The sequence below is a fragment of the Homalodisca vitripennis genome, chromosome 5 (genome assembly GCF_021130785.1).
Source record: "Homalodisca vitripennis isolate AUS2020 chromosome 5, UT_GWSS_2.1, whole genome shotgun sequence".
In the NCBI taxonomy this organism is placed as follows: domain Eukaryota; kingdom Metazoa; phylum Arthropoda; class Insecta; order Hemiptera; family Cicadellidae; genus Homalodisca; species Homalodisca vitripennis.
This window is the reverse complement of record NC_060211.1, coordinates 52495694-52516110: the sequence shown is the minus strand read 5'-3', so window position 1 is coordinate 52516110 and position 20417 is coordinate 52495694. Positions and strand designations below refer to the sequence as shown.

The 20417-nt window shown below is 34.0% G+C and overlaps 1 protein-coding gene across 1 annotated transcript in view; it reads right to left on the bottom strand.

The window, feature by feature from the left end:
- LOC124362190 (dynein regulatory complex protein 1) overlaps positions 1-20417 on the bottom strand; it is a 46052-nt gene that overhangs the window by 25010 nt on the left and 625 nt on the right. The window contains exons 2-8 of the mRNA XM_046816476.1: positions 16071-16194; positions 15452-15656; positions 9809-10002; positions 9424-9633; positions 8462-8601; positions 6490-6706; positions 5654-5795 (exon numbers count right to left, since the gene is read on the bottom strand). Coding sequence (XP_046672432.1) covers positions 5654-5795; positions 6490-6706; positions 8462-8601; positions 9424-9633; positions 9809-10002; positions 15452-15656; positions 16071-16194 — 1232 coding nt within the window. The remainder of the gene's footprint in view (positions 1-5653; positions 5796-6489; positions 6707-8461; positions 8602-9423; positions 9634-9808; positions 10003-15451; positions 15657-16070; positions 16195-20417) is intronic.

Genomic DNA, 20417 nt, shown 5'->3' with positions numbered 1-20417 from the left:
TTTTACTCTATTGTTTACAATCTTTTACCATATTTCATTGAGGGTTGTGCTTGAAGGATTTTTATTTCTGTAAATTGAAATTGTGTAATTAAAATGAATAAAGTTTTTACACATTCATGTAACAGAAAGGAACAAAATAATGTCGGTTATGAGTAACTAAAAAGCTCAATTATTATAAGCAGGGGTGCCCATCCCCCCCAAAATTTACCATTCATGGGGTTGTATAAATTATACAGTATAATTATTGTCAAATGTTTTAAATAAAATGTATAAACAACACATATGCCATACAAAATAATAAATCAATGTACAGTACTATAATTAAAAGTCAAAATGGCTAGAGGTGTTTCAAAAAGGTAACTAACTTGATGAACTTAACCCTTGATTACCCTTGATGGCCTTCGTAAAGCAGCAGGTTTTTCCTGTTCTCACTTGAAATGCCAAATTTGTCTATGATCTTACTGTTTGGAATTGATTGTAAAATATCCTTTTCGGATGCCAAAACCAACATATCAGACAACCAGGTATCACCCATACTGCTTCTCAATCTATTTTTAACGATTTTAATTTTGCTCATTGCTCTTTTAGCTGAGCAACTTGTTGCTGGTAGGGCGAGAATTATCTGATACAATGATGTCAAATATGGAAACCCAGATATGTTCAATAAACAGCGATAGGGTCTTATAAAGCCCTTCTTGATCCATTGATCAAGGTATCGTTACTTTGCAATTGTAATTATACAATCCAATGTTTCATCAGAAGAATCTTGGGTTTCAACTTCAACTTCTTCATTGGTTAGTCTTGCATTTTTGTATTTATCATCTTTTGAAGAAAGGACATCTGACAGGTCAATATTTTGATAGCTGCCTTTGTATAACTGGCTGAAAACATCAAACTCCTTACAAAGTTTCTCGGTATCCAATCCATAGTAACCACACAGGTCACTGACAATGTCTGGGTTTAGGGTGTCGTCCCCAGTATTTAGCAGCTTTTCGTGAGAAAAATGAGTCATTTGCTGCACAAAATTTAATGACCTTTCAGGAAAACGATCATGTAGTTGTGTGATCACGGAATCAAGCACTTTAAAGAAGACTTCTGTCCTCAGTTTTGCCATAGGATCTAATATTATGTTATCAATGGCAAGTTCATCCATGAACCTTTTTCTCTTTCGGATTCGTTTGTTTGAAGTTTTCTGGAGATTGTGTTCTTGAGCAAAATGATTAATACTGACCACCATTTTGTCCCATCCCTCGTCGGTTCTCATAGATTGGAGTTTAGAAATAGTTTCAGACACCACTGTCGGAATCATTCCATAGTCAATAATTTTAGACTGTAAACAAACAGTCACTGGTGACACAATTTTGAATAGTTTGGCAGCAATGATCATAACTGCAGCAGATTCATAATCAAATAGTGCTTTCAGAATTCCTTTTGTTGATGTTCTTGAGTCCGTTTCAGATTGAGTGTTATCAGATATGTCTTCCAGGGTTTCTCTTAGGACATCATAGCAAGTTATAACGGTTTTTACAGCATCGTTTTTGCTTGACCACCTTGTCGTATTGACTCTTTTCAAACGCTTTTTTCTAGCCTGACATGGACCTTTTTCTAACTTCTCTACGAAAATATGATGTCTTTTATGTCTAGACATGAAATTGTACAGTTCTTGCAGAGTTGAGAACATGTCCCTTATTTGTGGGCACAATTCCATTGATTTTTCGACAACTAAGGCAAATCTATGTGAACAACACTAAATGTAGAATGCTTTAGGGCATTCCTTGAGGACAAATGATTTGACCCCACTAAATGGACCACGCATGTTTCCCGCACCATCCATGCTCTGCCCAATCATACCATTCTTATCAAATCCAATTTCCTGGAGAGTTTTTAATAGCTCAGTTGATAAGTTTTTGCCAGTTGTGTCTCCGCTAGTAAAAACGTTAACAAGCCGCTCTTCTGGTTTCGCATTCTCTTTGATTTCTCCGAATGTATCTCTGTGATCGACATATCGAATTAGCACTGTTGTGCATTCCTTCTTGCTAACATCTTGTGTGGAGTCAAGAATTATAGAATACGTATTAGTTTCATTAACATGATCCACAATTCTTGAAACAACAATTCTATTCATGAGATTTATTAAATCATAAATGTTTCTGTAACTCAGAAAATTAGAACCAAGTTTAGTTTTATTTTCTTTTGACTTATCAAGCTTCTCCAAATAAACTCTTGCGTCTGGGTTATACTTAGCAAGCAATCGAAATAAATTTACTAGTTTTCCGTTTAGAGACTTTATTTCGAAAAGCCAACATCTCCTCGGTCAGATACCGACAGCAGTCTATAACGACCGATAGAACCTCACGGTGATGACTGACTAATTGATCATTTAGCTCAGTCAAATCAGTATCAACTCTTTTTTTGGATATCCATTGCAATCTACCAATTTGAGAAGAAATATTGATTTTTGATTTTTCATGAAGTTCAATATCTCGATCTCCTTTATGATCCGTCCAACCCCTATAACCTGTGGTACCCGAAATTGTTCTTTCTGATGGCAAAGCAAATATCAAACAATGCACACAAAATACAGCATCAGAATGTCTACTGTAAACAAGCCACTTCCTATCTTTGGTTGTTTCATTAGGTAAAAGACTTTTTTTAACTTTTGGGTTGAATTTTCTACCGGATGAGGAAGGAAGATCTATTATACTTAGGTCTTGCGATTCCAGCTTTAGTGCTTCGTTAATTAGTTCAGCAGAGAGTCTTTTGTTTGCATAAAATTCTGGATCTGTAGGATCGATTGTAGAGAATTGAAGTTCAGTCAAAGTAATAGGTTCAGGTATCTTCTCTGTGGGTATGTTGTCCTCTATATTTTCTAAACCTTCGTCTTCTTCTTCTGATGTTGACATTGGCAGGCTAGTTTCCATGGAGGACGTTGGAAGTTCAATTTCTTTATCGTGAACAAGTATTAGAGGCGTATATTTAGATCCATCTCCTCTTTGGTGACACTGCAGCTCAACTTCTTCGTCGTTGCGGTATTGGACAGCTGATGTTCCAGAATGTGGATTGTCTTCTAGTCCAGGCACCACCAATCTAAATATAGAGAAATGCCTTCACTGTAAACTTTTATATCAATAATCTGCTAGTCAAAATTTAGTAAAATCTATAAACCCTTTTTTCAAGTACAGATTAATTAGAACTGTTTTTGAGTTTATTATCAATAATATGCCACATTCTGCTACACTGAACAGGAGATAAACGAACACACATAAAGCCATATATTTTTAGAGAAACCTCTTTTGTCTCAGGGCACCTCAAAATGGTAATATCACACTAAAGTGGTAAAATATATTATGACAAAATGTTTTTTTTAAAGATAGCAACTCCTTTCTACATACAAAGAGTGTTCATAGGGTTGAAGGGACAAAGCAAAAGCTGTAAGCTGTAACAATAACAAGTAAAACGATCTTGATATTTTAATTACAAAAACTCTATAGATCAATAGGCTTATACATTATTAAACTAAAATGTATTTGAATTTTTATTTCATTAGATGCTTTTGCTTATAACGTATTGGACCAATGCTACTTTAATATTTGGCTGATAGTATGTTTGTAAATGTAAAATGCTAATATTTACATATATTTAGCTTGTCACCATTTCAGGCAGGCCTCATCTCTTCAATACAGTATAATATTTACTTGCATTTTGAAGTTTTTTATCATTTGTTAGTCTTCTTTTATAAGCTTTCTCCTTTTCTATGGCCTTCAATGCCTTAATTAATTGTTACTTAGAAAGGTTTTAATGTTTTTAAAGCTTTAGGCGTGAGTCATTAATAGAGCATAGCCTATATGTGTTTACTCCCTGCTTATAAAATTGAACAAACTAAGATATGGACATTTTGTTACTGTAATATTGCGGTACCTTTCGATAGCCGATGATTGCGCAGAAGTTGATGGTTGAGGTTCGTCGTCCATAGTTAAAGTAGAACGTTCTCCACGTCCCATGTAGGGTATCCAAGGTCCATCACCTTCTTTGTCCTCTGTTTTATATTTTATATCAATATTGTTTTTGAACTTATAGAGGTGTTTCTTTTTACAGTGTTCTAGTCACTTGTCATGGCGGTGCACCGTATTGCATATTAGTTAAAAAACCCTTATATTTTAATACCTTTTTTAATTTACGAGGCATTATTTAATTCTATAAAACAAAAAGTTATAGTTAGCACAGAAATACAGTAGCTACTTAATACTAAACTCGTATAACAAAACGAAACAGAAACGCACACACGACATTCAAGTGGTCACTACGTTCATAAAGACACTAATTATTGTGTTGTGTTGAGGTTATGTTTACAAACTACACACTACACTTGAAGACAATGCGTGACTGACTGAGCACTGGGCGGCGCGGAAGGGATAAGGTGCGTGGACTTCCCCTTGATAACGACTTTGTCAAGGCGGGGGTCTGTTGGTCTAAAAATAGAACTACTGCATTCGCCTCGTTTGAATTGCAAAGTTTAATTTGCTTTTATTTATTATTTTTTTGCCTCTCACGGCTTTAATTTGTTAAAACTACTGCAAACTTGTACATTTTTTTTAACTTTGTAAATAAGGTATCCGAAACCCGCTTAGACTATTAAAGTTCCCCCCCACAATTTTCATTCCCCCCCAATTTTTGTTTCAATGGCGCAACTTGCGCCATTGCTCCCCCCCGTGGGCGGCCCTGATTATAAGTATATATTTTAATACTCGCTTTTATCTCAAGCTCTAAGCAGATTTATAAAACATTAAGGCTTTATAATTAATCATTACATTTGACTAGATCACAATAAAATATAGTAAGTTTTGAGATGTGTCACAATTCATCAAAGTATGTGATATTGTGGAAGTAGACAGTTGCCATGTGACAGGTCTATATCACATTTCACATATCATGTAATTGTTCTGTAAACTAAAGATTGTTATGAAATACTATCAGTAATGTACTAGTCACATTATTATCTTTAATGTGGTTATCCAAAGTTCCAAATTAGCAGAAAAAATTATATGGTAATCCAGTAATTATCGGTATATCTACTTCAAAACTGAAATTTACTCAACTAAAACATTTTATGACCTGTTTAATACGTTACTACAGTATTAAAATCATACTGTCTGAATATAAAATGTCTTTCATAAGTGTTTCTACAGTAAAAATGATAGAGGCCAGACTGTGCATGTACTAGAATATTGTGATTTTACAAATAAATTTGTGTTATTTTGTTGACTTTCATACATAACAAAGTTAGGCTTAGTGCTGTACTTTATGCTAATAGTTTAGCTTGCTTTCCTTTAGGAATTGGTTCCTATGAATAGTGAATGCTGACCCTCAATGTATGTTCGTATATGTATTTGTAATATCACTGCTAGATTTTAAGATATCAATACTAACCTCAAGCAATTTTTTTATGGCGGTTGGCCTTATTCAAAATTTATCTGAAATAGACTTGGGTCACATCAACTTCGGATACAGGTAATCGAATCCCTAGTGTAGTATATTTATTGATAATTCAATCAGCTAACAAATTCACTTTTATGATCAGATATAAGATTTTTCTCTCCTAATCCAACTGGATCAGACGTTACTATAATATTATTGAGAGAAGGATTCACCTGACCTCCTTCAAGTGTGCCACTGTCACGTCTCTCTATGGCTGCCTTGTATGAGGGTAGATTTTGCCTGGTGAGAGACACCGTTCCTACAGGTCGCCACTTGATACCCAGCTGCTGCTCATGAACCAATCGGTCTATTGAACAAATCTGCAACATTATCTCTCGTTATACAAACAGAAGAGGTCACTTGGGTGATAGACAGACTCAACTTGCTGTCACCTAACTAATGAAATAGGATTGACATGTTATATGTGTGAAAAAATTTAATCATGCAAGCAGACTAATTCAGTGGAGGAGAAAGACAGAATTCGTATTAAAAACACTAAAAATCTAATTGGCCTATTAACCTGTTGACAAATGCACCAAAGAATAGTCAGTGTGCACACAGCACTATCTGGTCCCATATAAAGTAACACAGCAATTGTCATAAGTCAGAAGTGAGAACTAATGTTTATAATGACATCTTGTAACATTTGGTAGAGTTTTTAAGAATTGTTTCTGTTGTTATCTCAATAGTGTTACTTTACACAACCTAATTCTGTATGATGGTGGCAATGCATGAATCTAACATGTACAGATTTTGTGTGCTTTTACACCCCAGGCAAACTGTAAAACATGGCAACACAACCATGGTGCAGTCATCCTGGGTATTAAGAAATGAATCGTTACCAACCAAATTATTCTTTATTGCGCATGGTGCATGTAATAATGTATAGTATATACTGTGCGCACTTAACAAAGGATTAAATAGTGACAGACAATTGTCAATCCCAAATTTTTAATATGAATAAGATTTGCTATGACTTAAAATTAAATTAGCAAACCACATGTTTAAACTGACCTTGTCTAACAGTTTCTGTGCAGAATCATGGTTGAACTTCCACAACTGAAAGTATTTGGTCTCGTTGACAGAACAGAAGTGCTCTGCTTTGAGCTGGATATCCTTAATGTTTCTGTGCAACTTGATGACTTCAGACGTGAGTCTCTTCACCTCGGCCTGTGTACTCTGCTCCATCTGCATGAGCTTGCGCCGCAGCGTCGTAACAATGTCCTGTAGTCTATGGCAACAAGCATACATTAACTAACATACTTGATTATACATTAACTCTCCTAATATCAAACCTAAACTGACCAGGAAGTTAAAAGGCAAAGTGATGAGCTGATGAAATTCTTTATCTCAAATTTCAAACCTACATCATAATAGTTAGTCACAAAATCTGAAGCACTTTAATTATGTATTTAAATTTGCAGCTATAAAATTATCTATAGATATCAATGTCTCATTTTAGTAAAATTTTAACAAGAAAACTCAACTATGTTCAGGGCGCGATTAAACAATATTTTTATCCAGTTAAAGTTTTGCTGATGCACCACCTCATTCAAAACCAGCCCACACTCATTCTTCCGTATTGAAATGAATTTTCATGCAAATGAAAATCTACAGACAAAATCATTCTTGAGATACCCTGCGGACAATTAGGTTGCATAAACACTCAATAAATCCCAAATCACATAAAGGGTAATTCCCATCATCAAACACAACATTGCCTTTGTGTACATTAAGTTATTTGCAAAATTTCAAATCCATAGCACAATTTTTGTTCTTGAGATATTTAGAAAAAATACAGACACACAAATATCTACAACTATCTATACAGACAGAAGAGGAATTTTACAATAACCCTAAGCGATAGCTTAGCTAAACAAGTTTCTAAATATAAAATTTCATGTTTATAGCTCAATTCCTTGTTGAAAATTTACCCTGTGCTATAGACTTTACTAACGCTCACATAAACCCTTTGTAGTAACATGAGGTATCATCGAACTCTATCCTGTCTTCCTGTCTGTATACAAATAAACAACAAAACAAACTTGAAGGAAACAGGATTTTTCCGGACATTTGCCATTGTTCAGTGATACATAAAAAATCACTGAACGTGTGTTTCACTGAACGATGGCAAATGTCTGGAAAAATCCTGTTTCCTTCACAATTCTTCCATCGTCAAAAACAAACTTCAAACAAATCATACCTAAAGTTTTACCAACCAATCAAACAATGTAACTTCATTACATCTGTGTGGTTCAATGTTAAACACACTGTTAAAAAAATGTCACATGTTAAATAAAATATAGAATGGTTGGACTCAGTTTGTTTATAAAATGTATTTTTATTGTACAATTTTCTCGTTGCCATCTTGGTTACCCATGAGACCAATGTTAAAAGTTTGCTAGCCCTCAGAAAAATCCCATGGAGTGACATGCACCTTTGTCAGACTTGAATGTTGCCCATATTGAAATGAAGCTTTATGCCAAATTTCAAGTCTATAGGTTAATTAATTTGTTCTCGAGATATTGTATAGACAGACGTGCAGACAAACATAAATTAATTTTTCCAGCCCCCACTAAGCTCAGCCAATTATTTAATTACTCCCTTATTTGTCATGTTGTAAGAAGCTTTTTAACTGATAACTAATTAATGATTAGGGATATGCCTCCCCAATAATCACCAACATCATACTAACGAGTCAACATAATACTTATAAGAAATTATTAATGTGACTGCCATTTATAACTCAAAGTACTGTTGCAATTCTATGAAAATAATAAATTTTAACAAATTCATTTTAAATTAAAGAATCATATCAGTTAGTATTTAAAATAATATGAGAGAGCATGTAAACATGTATCGATGACAGATGTCCGAAATCCTATAATCCTATGTCCTTTCAATATGAGAGAATTACTTCTCATTAAAAACGTGTTTTATGGAAAACACTCTTACAGAGAGTTAATACAGATTGTTAATTGCTTACTTGTTAATACGCCGCTTTTGCTGAGAACGAATCAGCAAGCTTTCCTCATCCCTCTTTTTCAGCACCTGATAGTTGTACTCCATCTTCTCTTTGTTCAGCAGACAAATAGCTTTCACTTGCTCCAACTGTTGCTGCAGCACCTGCATCAGCAATACATACAGTAACAAATGCAATTCCTCAGTAAAAGCAAAACTTACATCTAATAAAGTCATCTTCACACTGAATGTATCCAAGGTATTAATACTTTTTTGGCATAATAATAGCTCAATCCACATTCGAACAGAAACCTATGTGGAAGAAATATTTCCTCTGCTGTACCAGTTCACACTGTGCTGTACTTGGAGAATTCACTTAACAGTGGCGTTAACAGTACCTTGATGTAAGCCTGCATTTACTATGCCTTAGATGGAAAGTGATTCCAGTGACAGTAATGATGAGTTACTATTGTTGTACTCAGTAGCCAAAAAGCTTGAATGGGTTCATCGCTTAAACAGAAGGAGAGCTAAGTTCAGTGAATATAATCATTTATTAAAATACTTAGAGTATGATGATCAATACTTGGAGCATAGGCTGGGCAAAGATTAATATGGTGAGGTTAATTAAAGGATTATTTTTAACTTGCCATAACTGTACTTAACATTGCACAGTGCATTAACAATTGAGAATGAAGAAAGGAGATGTAAACAGAAGGGATAAACCATGTTTGAGAAGTGCTGATGCACATGCTTGAATAAAGAGTGAAATCAACATACAGCTAGCCATAGTCTGACGTCAGCCTAGTATTAATATAAGCTGTGTGAAGAGGCCTTCACAGAATAGCATAGATCTCATCACTAATACATATGCATTTTCTCTATTCAGTAACATTTTTTACTTGTTTTATTCCAGATATAATAAAGTATTGCAGGATGGCCTGTAGTTTGAATAATAAAAAATACAACAATAAATCAAACTCTACTCACCTGAATATCTTTCTCCAGGGATATTTTGGTGGCCCGGAACTTTTCCTGATGGTGCACCATGATATTGTGCATCAAATTATTGTGTTCAGAGAGAGCAACAAATCTCTGCTCCAAGTTGAAGATCTCGTTATCTTCTCTCTGTTTGTACAACGCCTGCCACCGCATGTTGTTAATGTCCATAGTCTCTTCACGTTCAATATCAATGGCTTCCTATAAATATACTTGAATTAAACTTAAAATATTTATTTCTGAAAATAAAACAGAAGACAGAAGTGAACAGAAAATATGTATTATATCAGTTTTGTTAAATAAGATTCATTTTATTTATAATTAATTGTGTCACTTTGAACCAATGAGCAAACTAATGCAACAAGATGGTATTCACCTCAATGAGAACCAGTTCACGGCGATAGGCTCGCCTCATGATGGTGATCTGGTTGTCAATCCTCTCAACCAGAAGTCCGATGTCCTCTGCTTGTTTTTGTTGGTCTTTCACAAACCGAATGTCTCCTGCCTTCAACTCAGCTTTCAGCTCCTCAATCAGCTTGTCTTTCTGAGTGATCAGGTCAATACATTTCTCTGTAAAGTTTTAGTTGATGATTAATGGAGGCGTTTAACAATTATTTATGTAACAGTTATAGATTACACCATAGTATGAGGTATGAGGGTAGAAAAGTTTCCAACCTAACAAAGATACAAGACATTTCTTTTGAAATTTCTTTTTCAACATAGTCTTTTTGTAACTCCACACACTTTCCCCAGCGAAGCTCCCATTTCTGTAACTCGTCCAAATAGTACTCAGCATTTTTCTCTGCAAAATAATTTTTCACAAAGGGGATTGCCTCTTCATTTGACGAAAACCTTTGTCCTCCAAGCACAATATTTAGATGAGGGAACAAAAAGAAGTCCCTTAGGGCTAGATCTGGTAAGGCAAATGGTCAAGCAGTTCAAACCCAAATTGTCAAAGATTTTCACCATGGCAAACCACTGAGGTGTGAGACGGTTGTCTTTGTGAAAGAGAATTTTCTTTTTCTGAAAATGTGGCCAATTTTTTGCAGGTTCTACCTTCAGCTTGTCAAGTAATGATGCATAGTGTGCTTGTGAAATTGTTGTTCCTTTTTAAGGACAATCAGTTAAAATAATTTCAGGTGTACAATAGTGTATCCAAGTTTCATCTACAGTAATTAATAGGCGCTAAAACTCAGATTTATTTTGCCTAAACTGCGCTAACAGAGCGTTGGAAATGTTTATTCGAACTTTTTTGGTCTAACGTAAGCAAACATGGCACCCAACATGTGAACATCTTTCTCATGCCTATACAAGGAACCACCAGAGAGTGCAGTTGGCGGCGACCAATAGAATGGACTGGCCTGCGCGACGTTGCCACACAACTGCCGCTGCCGCCCGGCACGGCTGGCGCATTGTGGCTGATAAACCGCTGCGCTGTCACAACTAACACTGACACTGAACATTTAAAACTTATCAGTATAATTGAAAAACAATATTTAAAATGCGTTGACAGTTTGCTATATTATATTTAAATTACTTGTATAGTTTATTAATGTTATTACAAACGAACTATCGATTAAAACAAACAAATCGTCCCGTTAGTTAGTCAGAGTAAAGTACTTGCTTATTTCCATACAACTTTTCAGTGATTTTAAACGATTACTAAACACACACAAAATTAATATACATGTTGCTTATATTGGACACTGCATGACGTGTTCCTTGATTAAAAATAATTAAAACAATATAACAAGATAATCAATTTTAAAATTATCGAACAATTATATTTTTAAATTATGAAATAATCAAATTTTCCACTAAATAATTTTTAGGCCTACTATTTTAAAATGAAATACGTTAAAAAGCATGATTGACTTAATAATATTCTTACCTTTGCACTTGTATATTATTTATTCGCTCTCAGGCGGCAACATTGTAGCCAAAACCTCGGAGTCTTCTTCATTTTCACTTTCTGCCTCACTGCTACTCGTGTCAGAATTGTCTGCTAAGTTTATAATTATTTGATCTACAACACTTGTGCGGATACATTCCTTTTCAAAATCAGCTTGCTGCAAGGCTTCTGCGTGCTGAACTCTTGATTGCCAGTCTTCTTTAGTCACTTTGTCCAGAGCATCATGAACAAGTTTCTCAACGTCGGTTATTTTAAATGTCTTATTATTACGTGCTACCTCTCCCTTCACTTGAGCCCATACCATTTCAATGGGATTGTACTGGCAGTGATAAGGAGGGAGCCTGACAACTGTATGTCCCATTTCATTGGCTAATACGTCGAGTTCATAAGTTTTTTGTTGGGTTTTATATGGGAGAACCCTCATTATAAGTTCTGGTTTCGTTTCTTTCATACAGTATTGTATGTTTTTTCGAGACAGCCAATTTTGAATCTCTTCCTTTCTCCACGATGAATTTGGAATTTTCTCGGCGAGTACTGAGTGGTATGGAGCATTATCCATAACGATGATCGAGCCTTCTTCCAAAAAGCATAGCAATTTTTTAAACCATTTTCTAAACGATTCAGTGTTCATTTCATCGTGATAGTCCGAACTGGATGATGTCTTAGACCGAAAAACCCACTTACATTCTTGCAAAAACCCATCTTTTGCCGAACCGACATGACAAATTATTAATCTTCTACCTTTGCCGAGAGGAACCTTTAGTCCACCAGACTCAGTCGTATCCTGCCATATGTATTTTCGAGTATGGTTTTCATTAACCCATGTTTCATCGAGGTAATATATGGGCCTACAATCACCAGATTCTCTAAGCTCTTGCATAGTTCTCAAAAATTTTAAACGAGCCGCTACAATATCATTTCGTTCCTATAAAAACTTTCTACCATCATTGGTTTTCTTATACCTGAAACCAACATGCCTTAATAATCTATTTGGTGAAGTTACCGATCCGTTGTAATCAAGTTTTTGTTTGAGATCCTGCGTGATTCTTTTTGATGTGGGAAATTCCCCTCTGTCGTAGTACGAAAGGACAGTTCGTCTCAAAACATCTTTTTCAAAGTCGTCAAAGCCTGTTATTTTTGATTTTCGACTTCTTTGTTTTCCTGGTGTTGAAAACTTAATTTCTGATGATGAAGGTCCATCTTCTTCGGCCAGCTTAGCTTCTTTACTTATTTTGTTAATGGTTCTTTCACTTACACCACAGGCCTCAGCACACAGTTTACCACTTTGCTTAAAGTTTAGAGTTTCTCGGAAATTTGTCAACGACAGTTTTTTGAAAAAGTTGTAAACGTTGTAAATAATACGTCGTTCTCCACTATGTAGGGTTTTTCCGCTACCACTCTTACTTCCGGATGGCTGTGCACTTGAACAAACATCATCACACTCCATTTTGTCCAAATAAGGAATCACAATAACAAGTATATTACAATTGACACTACACAGAAAATAATCGGTACACTTATAATAGCTACCAATAAACAACACTTAAAAACACGAAAACGTTCATCAACAGTAAAATTCAGCACAAAATAATATACGCGTACTGGAATTGAAGAGAATGCAGTATTTTCAACCGCCACTGATGAAGCGACAATAGGCACTGACTGACGGTCAGAGACAGGAAGGAGGAAGGGGCTGTTTCTTGGAAATAGTATGACTCATCTGTCTGGTATTACCACCACTGCTGGCTGGTGCGGCTTTTGTTTACAGGTATTTCACCCGTTTCCTCCACATTTTCACTCGTCTGAATCATCTATTATGTACTGTGTTCAAATTTCATTGGATGTTATAGAAAACCGTTACTTTAGAATTTTATAAGAAAGTGCATTCATATTATAAAAATACTTGTGCTGTATGATTTTTCAACTATGACCAGTTTAAATATTTAAATCACCCACTTGTAATAAAAAAATTTTACATAACACAGATTCAAGACTATTAATAGCCAGGTAGGAAAAATGCTTTCAAATGGTTATAAATTTATGAGAACCGAAGTGCGTAACAAAACCGTTGCGGCAACAATTCCCATCGTTATGTACTGAATAATATTTATGGAAAAGAACATATATTTCAAATGTATTTGATAACTTTCTTACCAAATTGAAAATCCATTTAACATAACATGATTATACTATGCACACATGTAATGCCTTATTATATATCAATGATAATGGCATTATCTAACTGTTAAATACGGAAAATTAACGTTTTTGCGGTATTTTTATGTTTTCTTTTTAATTTATATTTCGGCTAAAGATTTTAATCCTAAGATCTTCGTATATGAGTAATATAATACAATAATTTATTTCAATCCATTTAACTCAACATGGAAATAAGCTACAGAGATGTACTTTTTTTTTAAATGACCGTAAAATTACATTTTGTAATACGTAGTTAATTAATTCAAGACAGCTCTAACATTTCTTTCGAGCGTAACGGTTAAGTATTTTAAGAATGCTGGACTCGCGCGGCTTGTGGTTACAGCGGGGAACAAGTTTGGCAACGTCGCTCAGCTCTCGTTGGCCGCTCCAAGGTTACGGGCAAAATAGGCTCCTCCCTCAACTGCACTCTCTTGTGGTTTTTCGTATAAATGTTCATTTAATATGTGACAAACACGTTCTTTAGACATGTTCGTAACCTTTGCTATCTCTCTCACTTTAATTTGATGGTTGTCTAGCACCATTCGGTAAACTTTGGGATGTTCACATTGGTAGTTGCAGTTTTTGTACGTCTCAAATGTTCATCGTCTCCCAAGCACTTATGGCCACGTTTAAATTGAGCAGCTAAAATTTCAGTGTGGCGAATGATGGTGCAGAGTCCCCATACATATAGAGTCAAAACCCAACTCATCTTTGACTTGTGAAGGTGTATTGCCTTTCAAAAACAAATATTTAATGACAGTTCAATACTCAATTTTATTTATTTTCACAAAAAAAACACACATGAACTTTCCTTTAACTGGACAAAGTAAGGATGATTACCACAAAACTTGACAGCTTGAACTGGACTAAAACAACCCCAAACTAGTTAGCTTACTTTGAGTAAGTACAACATCATTACTGGTTGTAATTATAAAAGATGAAAAGGTAAGAACTGAATTACCTTTATCACTTGCTGTGTAATATATTAGTATTTATAAACAATTCTTGGCTTAGTAACTATTATATTATGCAAAATTAATACTTACAGAGTTCGTGGGAATTTATCTTTGTGGCTATGGCAGACCAAGTTGTGTAACAGATATCACCACACTTATTCCAGAAGTGACGTTTAAAATAAATTACAGTCCCACACTTATTCAGCCACATTAAAAAATCGGGTGGTTCAGTTATGATTGTTTTATTTTAAAGTTCTACATTACAAATGATTAAAATCGATAAAAGTTATAATGACCCATATGGTTAGTCTTGTATAAAAATGTTCTTATCTGCTCCTTCTAGCAAGTGGGAACTGGTAACTGTGATGAACCAGGTTGCAGAGAATGTATTTTTGCTTAATGTTTAGAAGCAACATATATAAAAAATGGAACACTTATTTGAGGTTTGTCAGGGCATTCCAAAAACCTCTTTATGTTTTACCCTGCTGTATCACCGTGAAGAAAGCACTTTGGAAGTATGTGATACTTTCTATATCTTTCTCTCCTATTATTATTAATTTTCTCATTGTTTCTCTCTCTATGTTCCTAACAATGTTATAAAAAGATTCCAATAACATTATCTTTTCATTATACAAGATCCTTTGGTTTGAAACTGATCACTTCTTTGTGAGATTGGATCTCACATCTCGGCTATGTGGGAGATTCATAACTAGTGTTCTGTGTTCTGCACAGAAGCCAGATGAACTGTAAGAGAAATAACATGGTTGGAGCAATAGAAACTCATGAGGTGTCCACCTACTCCATATTTGACTCATGAATTAAAAGTTATTGGTTTTTGGGCACATTCCTTTTCGACATTTTGATCCACCCTACTTCCTAGCTTCTCCTTTTTCTGTGTATATTACTGGAAATGAACAAAACAATTTAGCAAAGAAACCTAAATTTAAATTACCTCTCTGGCTTTCTGTTTCTTGGTGCAAATCTAAAGGATCATTCAACAGGGTTATGTTCTCCCATTTGGAGTTAATTTGGTTAAACTTCTGCTGAGCGAGGTTTGCCTCTTCCTCCAGCTTTTTTATTCTCGCTTCTTTCGCCGCTGCTTGGTCAGCTCTCCGTTTCACTTCGTGAGCATCGGCAGCCACTCGCACGTTTGATATCTATAATTGTTAAACAAATAATGATAAGAAATATACATTTTTAGATGTTATCATTGAAATTCATTACTACCTAAATACATGATTTACACTTAATCATAATTATTTCGTTTTTTTTAGAAAGACATTAATAATAATAATGCATAATCACAAGTAAATTCAGAAGTTATAAAAATTCATGTAACTTTCCATTTTATGTGTGAATACACAAGTGCACAATAATAGAACCTGAATTATGGAACTGAGTAGTGTTCTTTAATTACTAACTACTTGGAATCCCAATGTTTATTACTAAATGAGATAAGCATAATTTGTAATTCTTTAATTACTTTTAAAGCAATATAAGACAAACAATATGTAGGGGTAAAAACACCAGTAGATCAAGATTTATTATTTCCTTATAGTGTATTAACTTACCAATTCTTTTCCTTCATGCGTCAGTGTCAACAACTCTACAGTACTTTTCTCCACCTGTTGTTCCAGAACTGTTTCCTCCTCTTCACTGGAAGGCTCCTTTGCAACATCATCGCTTTGCATCAATCTAAGGTCAATTAAACAAATTTTTGATTATTCAATATTGTACTTTACAAGTACGTAATGTCTTTAGAATCAAATTATCAATACTTCTATGAGATAAAGCTGGAAAATCCATTCCACTTGCCTATATTATTTATTTAAACAACAAATATAAAAATGTTGTAGTAACACCTCTATTTCTTGAGATGTTTTTTAGATGAAGGCTGAGATTACATTCAATTCCAAATAAAAAAGAAACACCTGATGGCCTGTGGTTTAAAATGAAAGTGAGGTATTTAATTATAAAATTGTTATGTTTAGAAGGTTTGAAGATTTATTTTAAAAAAATCATAGTCAAATAGCGCACAGGATGCTGGGCTTCATTTGCAGATTCTCTGGAGGCATCAATAGTCCATCTGATCTGTTCTACACACAACAGATCCATGGTGGAAAGGGTTGATTTAATATGAATGTTGAGTTTAGCTCCAGTTCACCTTCCTCTTACTTGCTCTGTTCTCTCTACTGTTTTCAGGTCATGGAATGTGCCAGTTCCGTATGGTCTCCATACAATTTTGTACCAAGACAAGAAGCCTTGCAATGGTGCTTCACTTACCTGGCAGCATCAGGATTGGCTGAAGAACTAAATCTTCCGTCTTTTTGCTTTGTGACATAATGCTGGATACTCTTGCTATGAAATGTTATAAAGAGTCATGTCTACTACTCAGATCTCTTAGCTAAGATTAACTTTAATGCCCCTATGATCACAAGATCCTATAAGTTTTTTAGCCACAAATAACATGCTAAAAATTTTAACATTAATAGTTCTTCAGAGAGATTTGTTTGCCTCGGGAAAGTGAGTTGCATCTGAGTGTAAAACCTTCCCTGATAGCCCCCAACAAATTCAAAAGTGGACCTCTTGTACTCTCTCACATTGTGATTGATTTGTCTACTCTCAATTATTGTCTCTGATTTGACCATTGAGTACTCTCAACAACTATGGATCATTGTTATTAGCTCTTTAAAATTTTTTATCACTGATCACTGCTCACACATATTATCTATGCTACTGCTGGAAAAAGTTTGTTTTAATTTATACTTTACATTATTGGATTTTACTTGTTATCATTATTTTTGATGTAATGTATTTACTACGTAAATTTTAAATTTGCTGCTGGCCATTTATAATTAAAAAGAATAACAGAAAGAACTGCATACACAAAGAAGATGGTTGGAAAAATTTTCAACCATCTTCCTGAAGATATAAAAATGCTACAAGGACAGGACTGAAGACAGCACTGACCAAATGGCTCTCTAGCAGTCTATTCTACACCATGGATGAGTTCATGAACTGGAAAAGAGAAGAGCAATACTCTCAATAAAAACTAACCATGTAATATTTGACGCCATTACATTTCTTAATAATTTGTAAATAAAGAATTTATCTATTGTCTATTGCATGAGCAAATTCCAGCAGAGTACTTCCAGAATTTGAACAGGCTTCTCAAGATACTGCCAAGAGCAAGCTGGATAAATTAGTGACATTATCGGGGAATATAAGGTTAATCAAGCAAGATACCAAGAGTTTTGACATGATCACACACTGCCAAAAACCCACCATTAAATGATCTCCACACACCTCTATCCATCAATGCCTGCAACAGATTGTGTGGTACGATATCAAGGACAGTGCAGTTGTCTACATTGAGCTTTAGACCATTTATTGATGTTTTCAAATTACGTTCATATGGGCTAGGATCATAGGACAAGTGCAACTAGCAGTCATTGGCATATAAGTTAAATATGCTGCATATTTGTTACCCTAGAAGAAAGGTTCACTTCTGGCTGGTTTATAAAAGCCTGTACATGAAAGAGTGCTGTTTCTACCAACTATGACTGCAGAGGCTGAGACAGAACTGGCCTACCCTTTTTCCAAGGTGACACGACTGAGATATAGTGACCTATAAGACAGAATGTGGTATCTGCCACCAACTTGTCTCATCCTGAAAATCCTGTCACTCCGGAAGCAAGTGCAAAGGTCTTTTTACGACTAAGTGAAATGAAGGTTTCTCAGCTTCTTGTCCTAAGGAAACATAAAAGCTTATTATGTTGAATAAAGATTGTTGGTATTATTATTACAATCTTGGTTTAATTTAAAAAGAGAATTGCTTGAAAACTTACTCTCCCAGAAGGACAAAGATCCTTTCACCTTTGAACTAGAGAAACAAATACACCATTACTGTTACTGTACTTACTGTTTGTACTCCAGCTTCTAACTCCAATATTTAAGACTTCACTGCTCATTAGAATTCTCATCTAAACCATTAAAATCCATCATGAATGATGGAGTTTAATGCTTATGAGTCATCCAATATAACATCTTAAATATATTTTACTGCTAGCTGTCTTTGGCATAAATTTAATTATGAAATTAATTTGATAGACCAGTACAGTTGGTTGTATTTAAAACTAGTTGTATGTGCACTATATTTTCAAAACACTTTTGACATTGTAAGCAAAATGGAAGTTGGTTTAAGTTGATTAACACTATGAGGGAAGGGTACATTGGGTAGGGCTAACATAATCTCATCCTATTTCTGAGGTGAAATCCTTTTAGACAACGGTTTGAATATCATATGTAAAATAATATCTAAAATAAAAGTACTGACGGCTATGGTTATCTGTATGGATATTATTTACAATTTCCCATGTTTTTCCTGTCTATACTTCATTATTTCTGATTTAACCTCTTTAATCATGATTGATTTGTTTTGTTCACATTAAAATATCATTTTTTTTATTTCTAACATTACATGCACTGCCCATCTCAGTAAAATATTGATTAATCTCATTTACATCTAGGTCTTGTAATAAGTTCTTACTTATAGATTTTTCTCTCTTTCTTTTTTTTAACACTAGAACTGTGGAGAAGTTAGTTGAGGTACTTTCAGATTGTTATTGCTGTACAACAAAGGAGGTAGCTGAGCTACCTTCAGACTAATTATCTAATTGCAGTGTTAATTAATATCATAATGATACTGGTGATACAATTGATTAAGGAAATTATAATCTATTTATTTCATTATACTTTGTGTCTGTAGATGCAATACAATGACCACAGTAAATAGTTCTCAAACTTATTTTGAAATTCATCCCTCAATCAATAAGGTGAAACCCATAAAATATGTCATTATATTAAATATTGTATGTAATTATTTATAAGATTATACTCTAAAATAGTATTAGATCCATAATAATCCTTACTTAAAATGTTTTTATTATGACTAGAATACTTACAATAATGGTTTTTATTTTCTGGCAAAACTTGATCCTGAAACGATTCGCCTAAACTATTTTTATGGGTTAATTTTTTATGCAATATCCATAAATATAACATGTACTTCTTCATAACATTATGATCTAACATAATATTAGATCTAAAAAAGTCCTAAAAATATGTTCATTATTTATTTGTATATTATATTACAAGTTATAACTTTTTCAAGCAAAATTTATTCAATGTATGGACAATCACATATTTTCTTATTACTCAGTTATTTTTAGAAGCATTTATTAAATTTTTTATGCATTTTATTTCAGCCAGTGTTGTACATAGGGAATCAGAATTTAAAAGTAAAGTGTAATAACAAAATTTAGCTTAATTAAATAATTTTACAAAATTTTCATTTTTGTGTGTTTATAAAAAAGATTTTTTTTACAATACTATTATTTTCTAATAGTGAACTCTTTTGAGTGTAAAAATTTGTATTTGAATTGTATAGCCACTGTTATAAATAAAATTAAATATGTAGTTGTGAGTATGCAAATTAGCTCACTCTTGAATTTATGAAAGAAAAATTGCCATAAATACAATTTTCCTCCAATTGAAATATACTCCTTAGGATGTTTCTAATAAAATTATATATAATTTTACTATTTTGGATTTGGTTACAAATCTTTTCACTCCTTATGAATGTTCGAAGTTAGAATTTTAATCCAAAACGTATGCTACTTCCCATTCTTGACATAAAAAAAATAAATCTAGAAGACAATTCTTTCATTGATAGTTACTACTCGAAAAAGAGCATCTCTTCCCGAAAAAATATATACTGTCAATATAACAATGTAGTTCATTCAATTTTAATATTTGTTAAGATTTTTACCCTGAAAGTCTACAAACTGTCTGAATGGGCACACCAATTTAGGGAGTTTGCATGGCCACAGTACTAGGGTTAAGGCACAACTATAAAT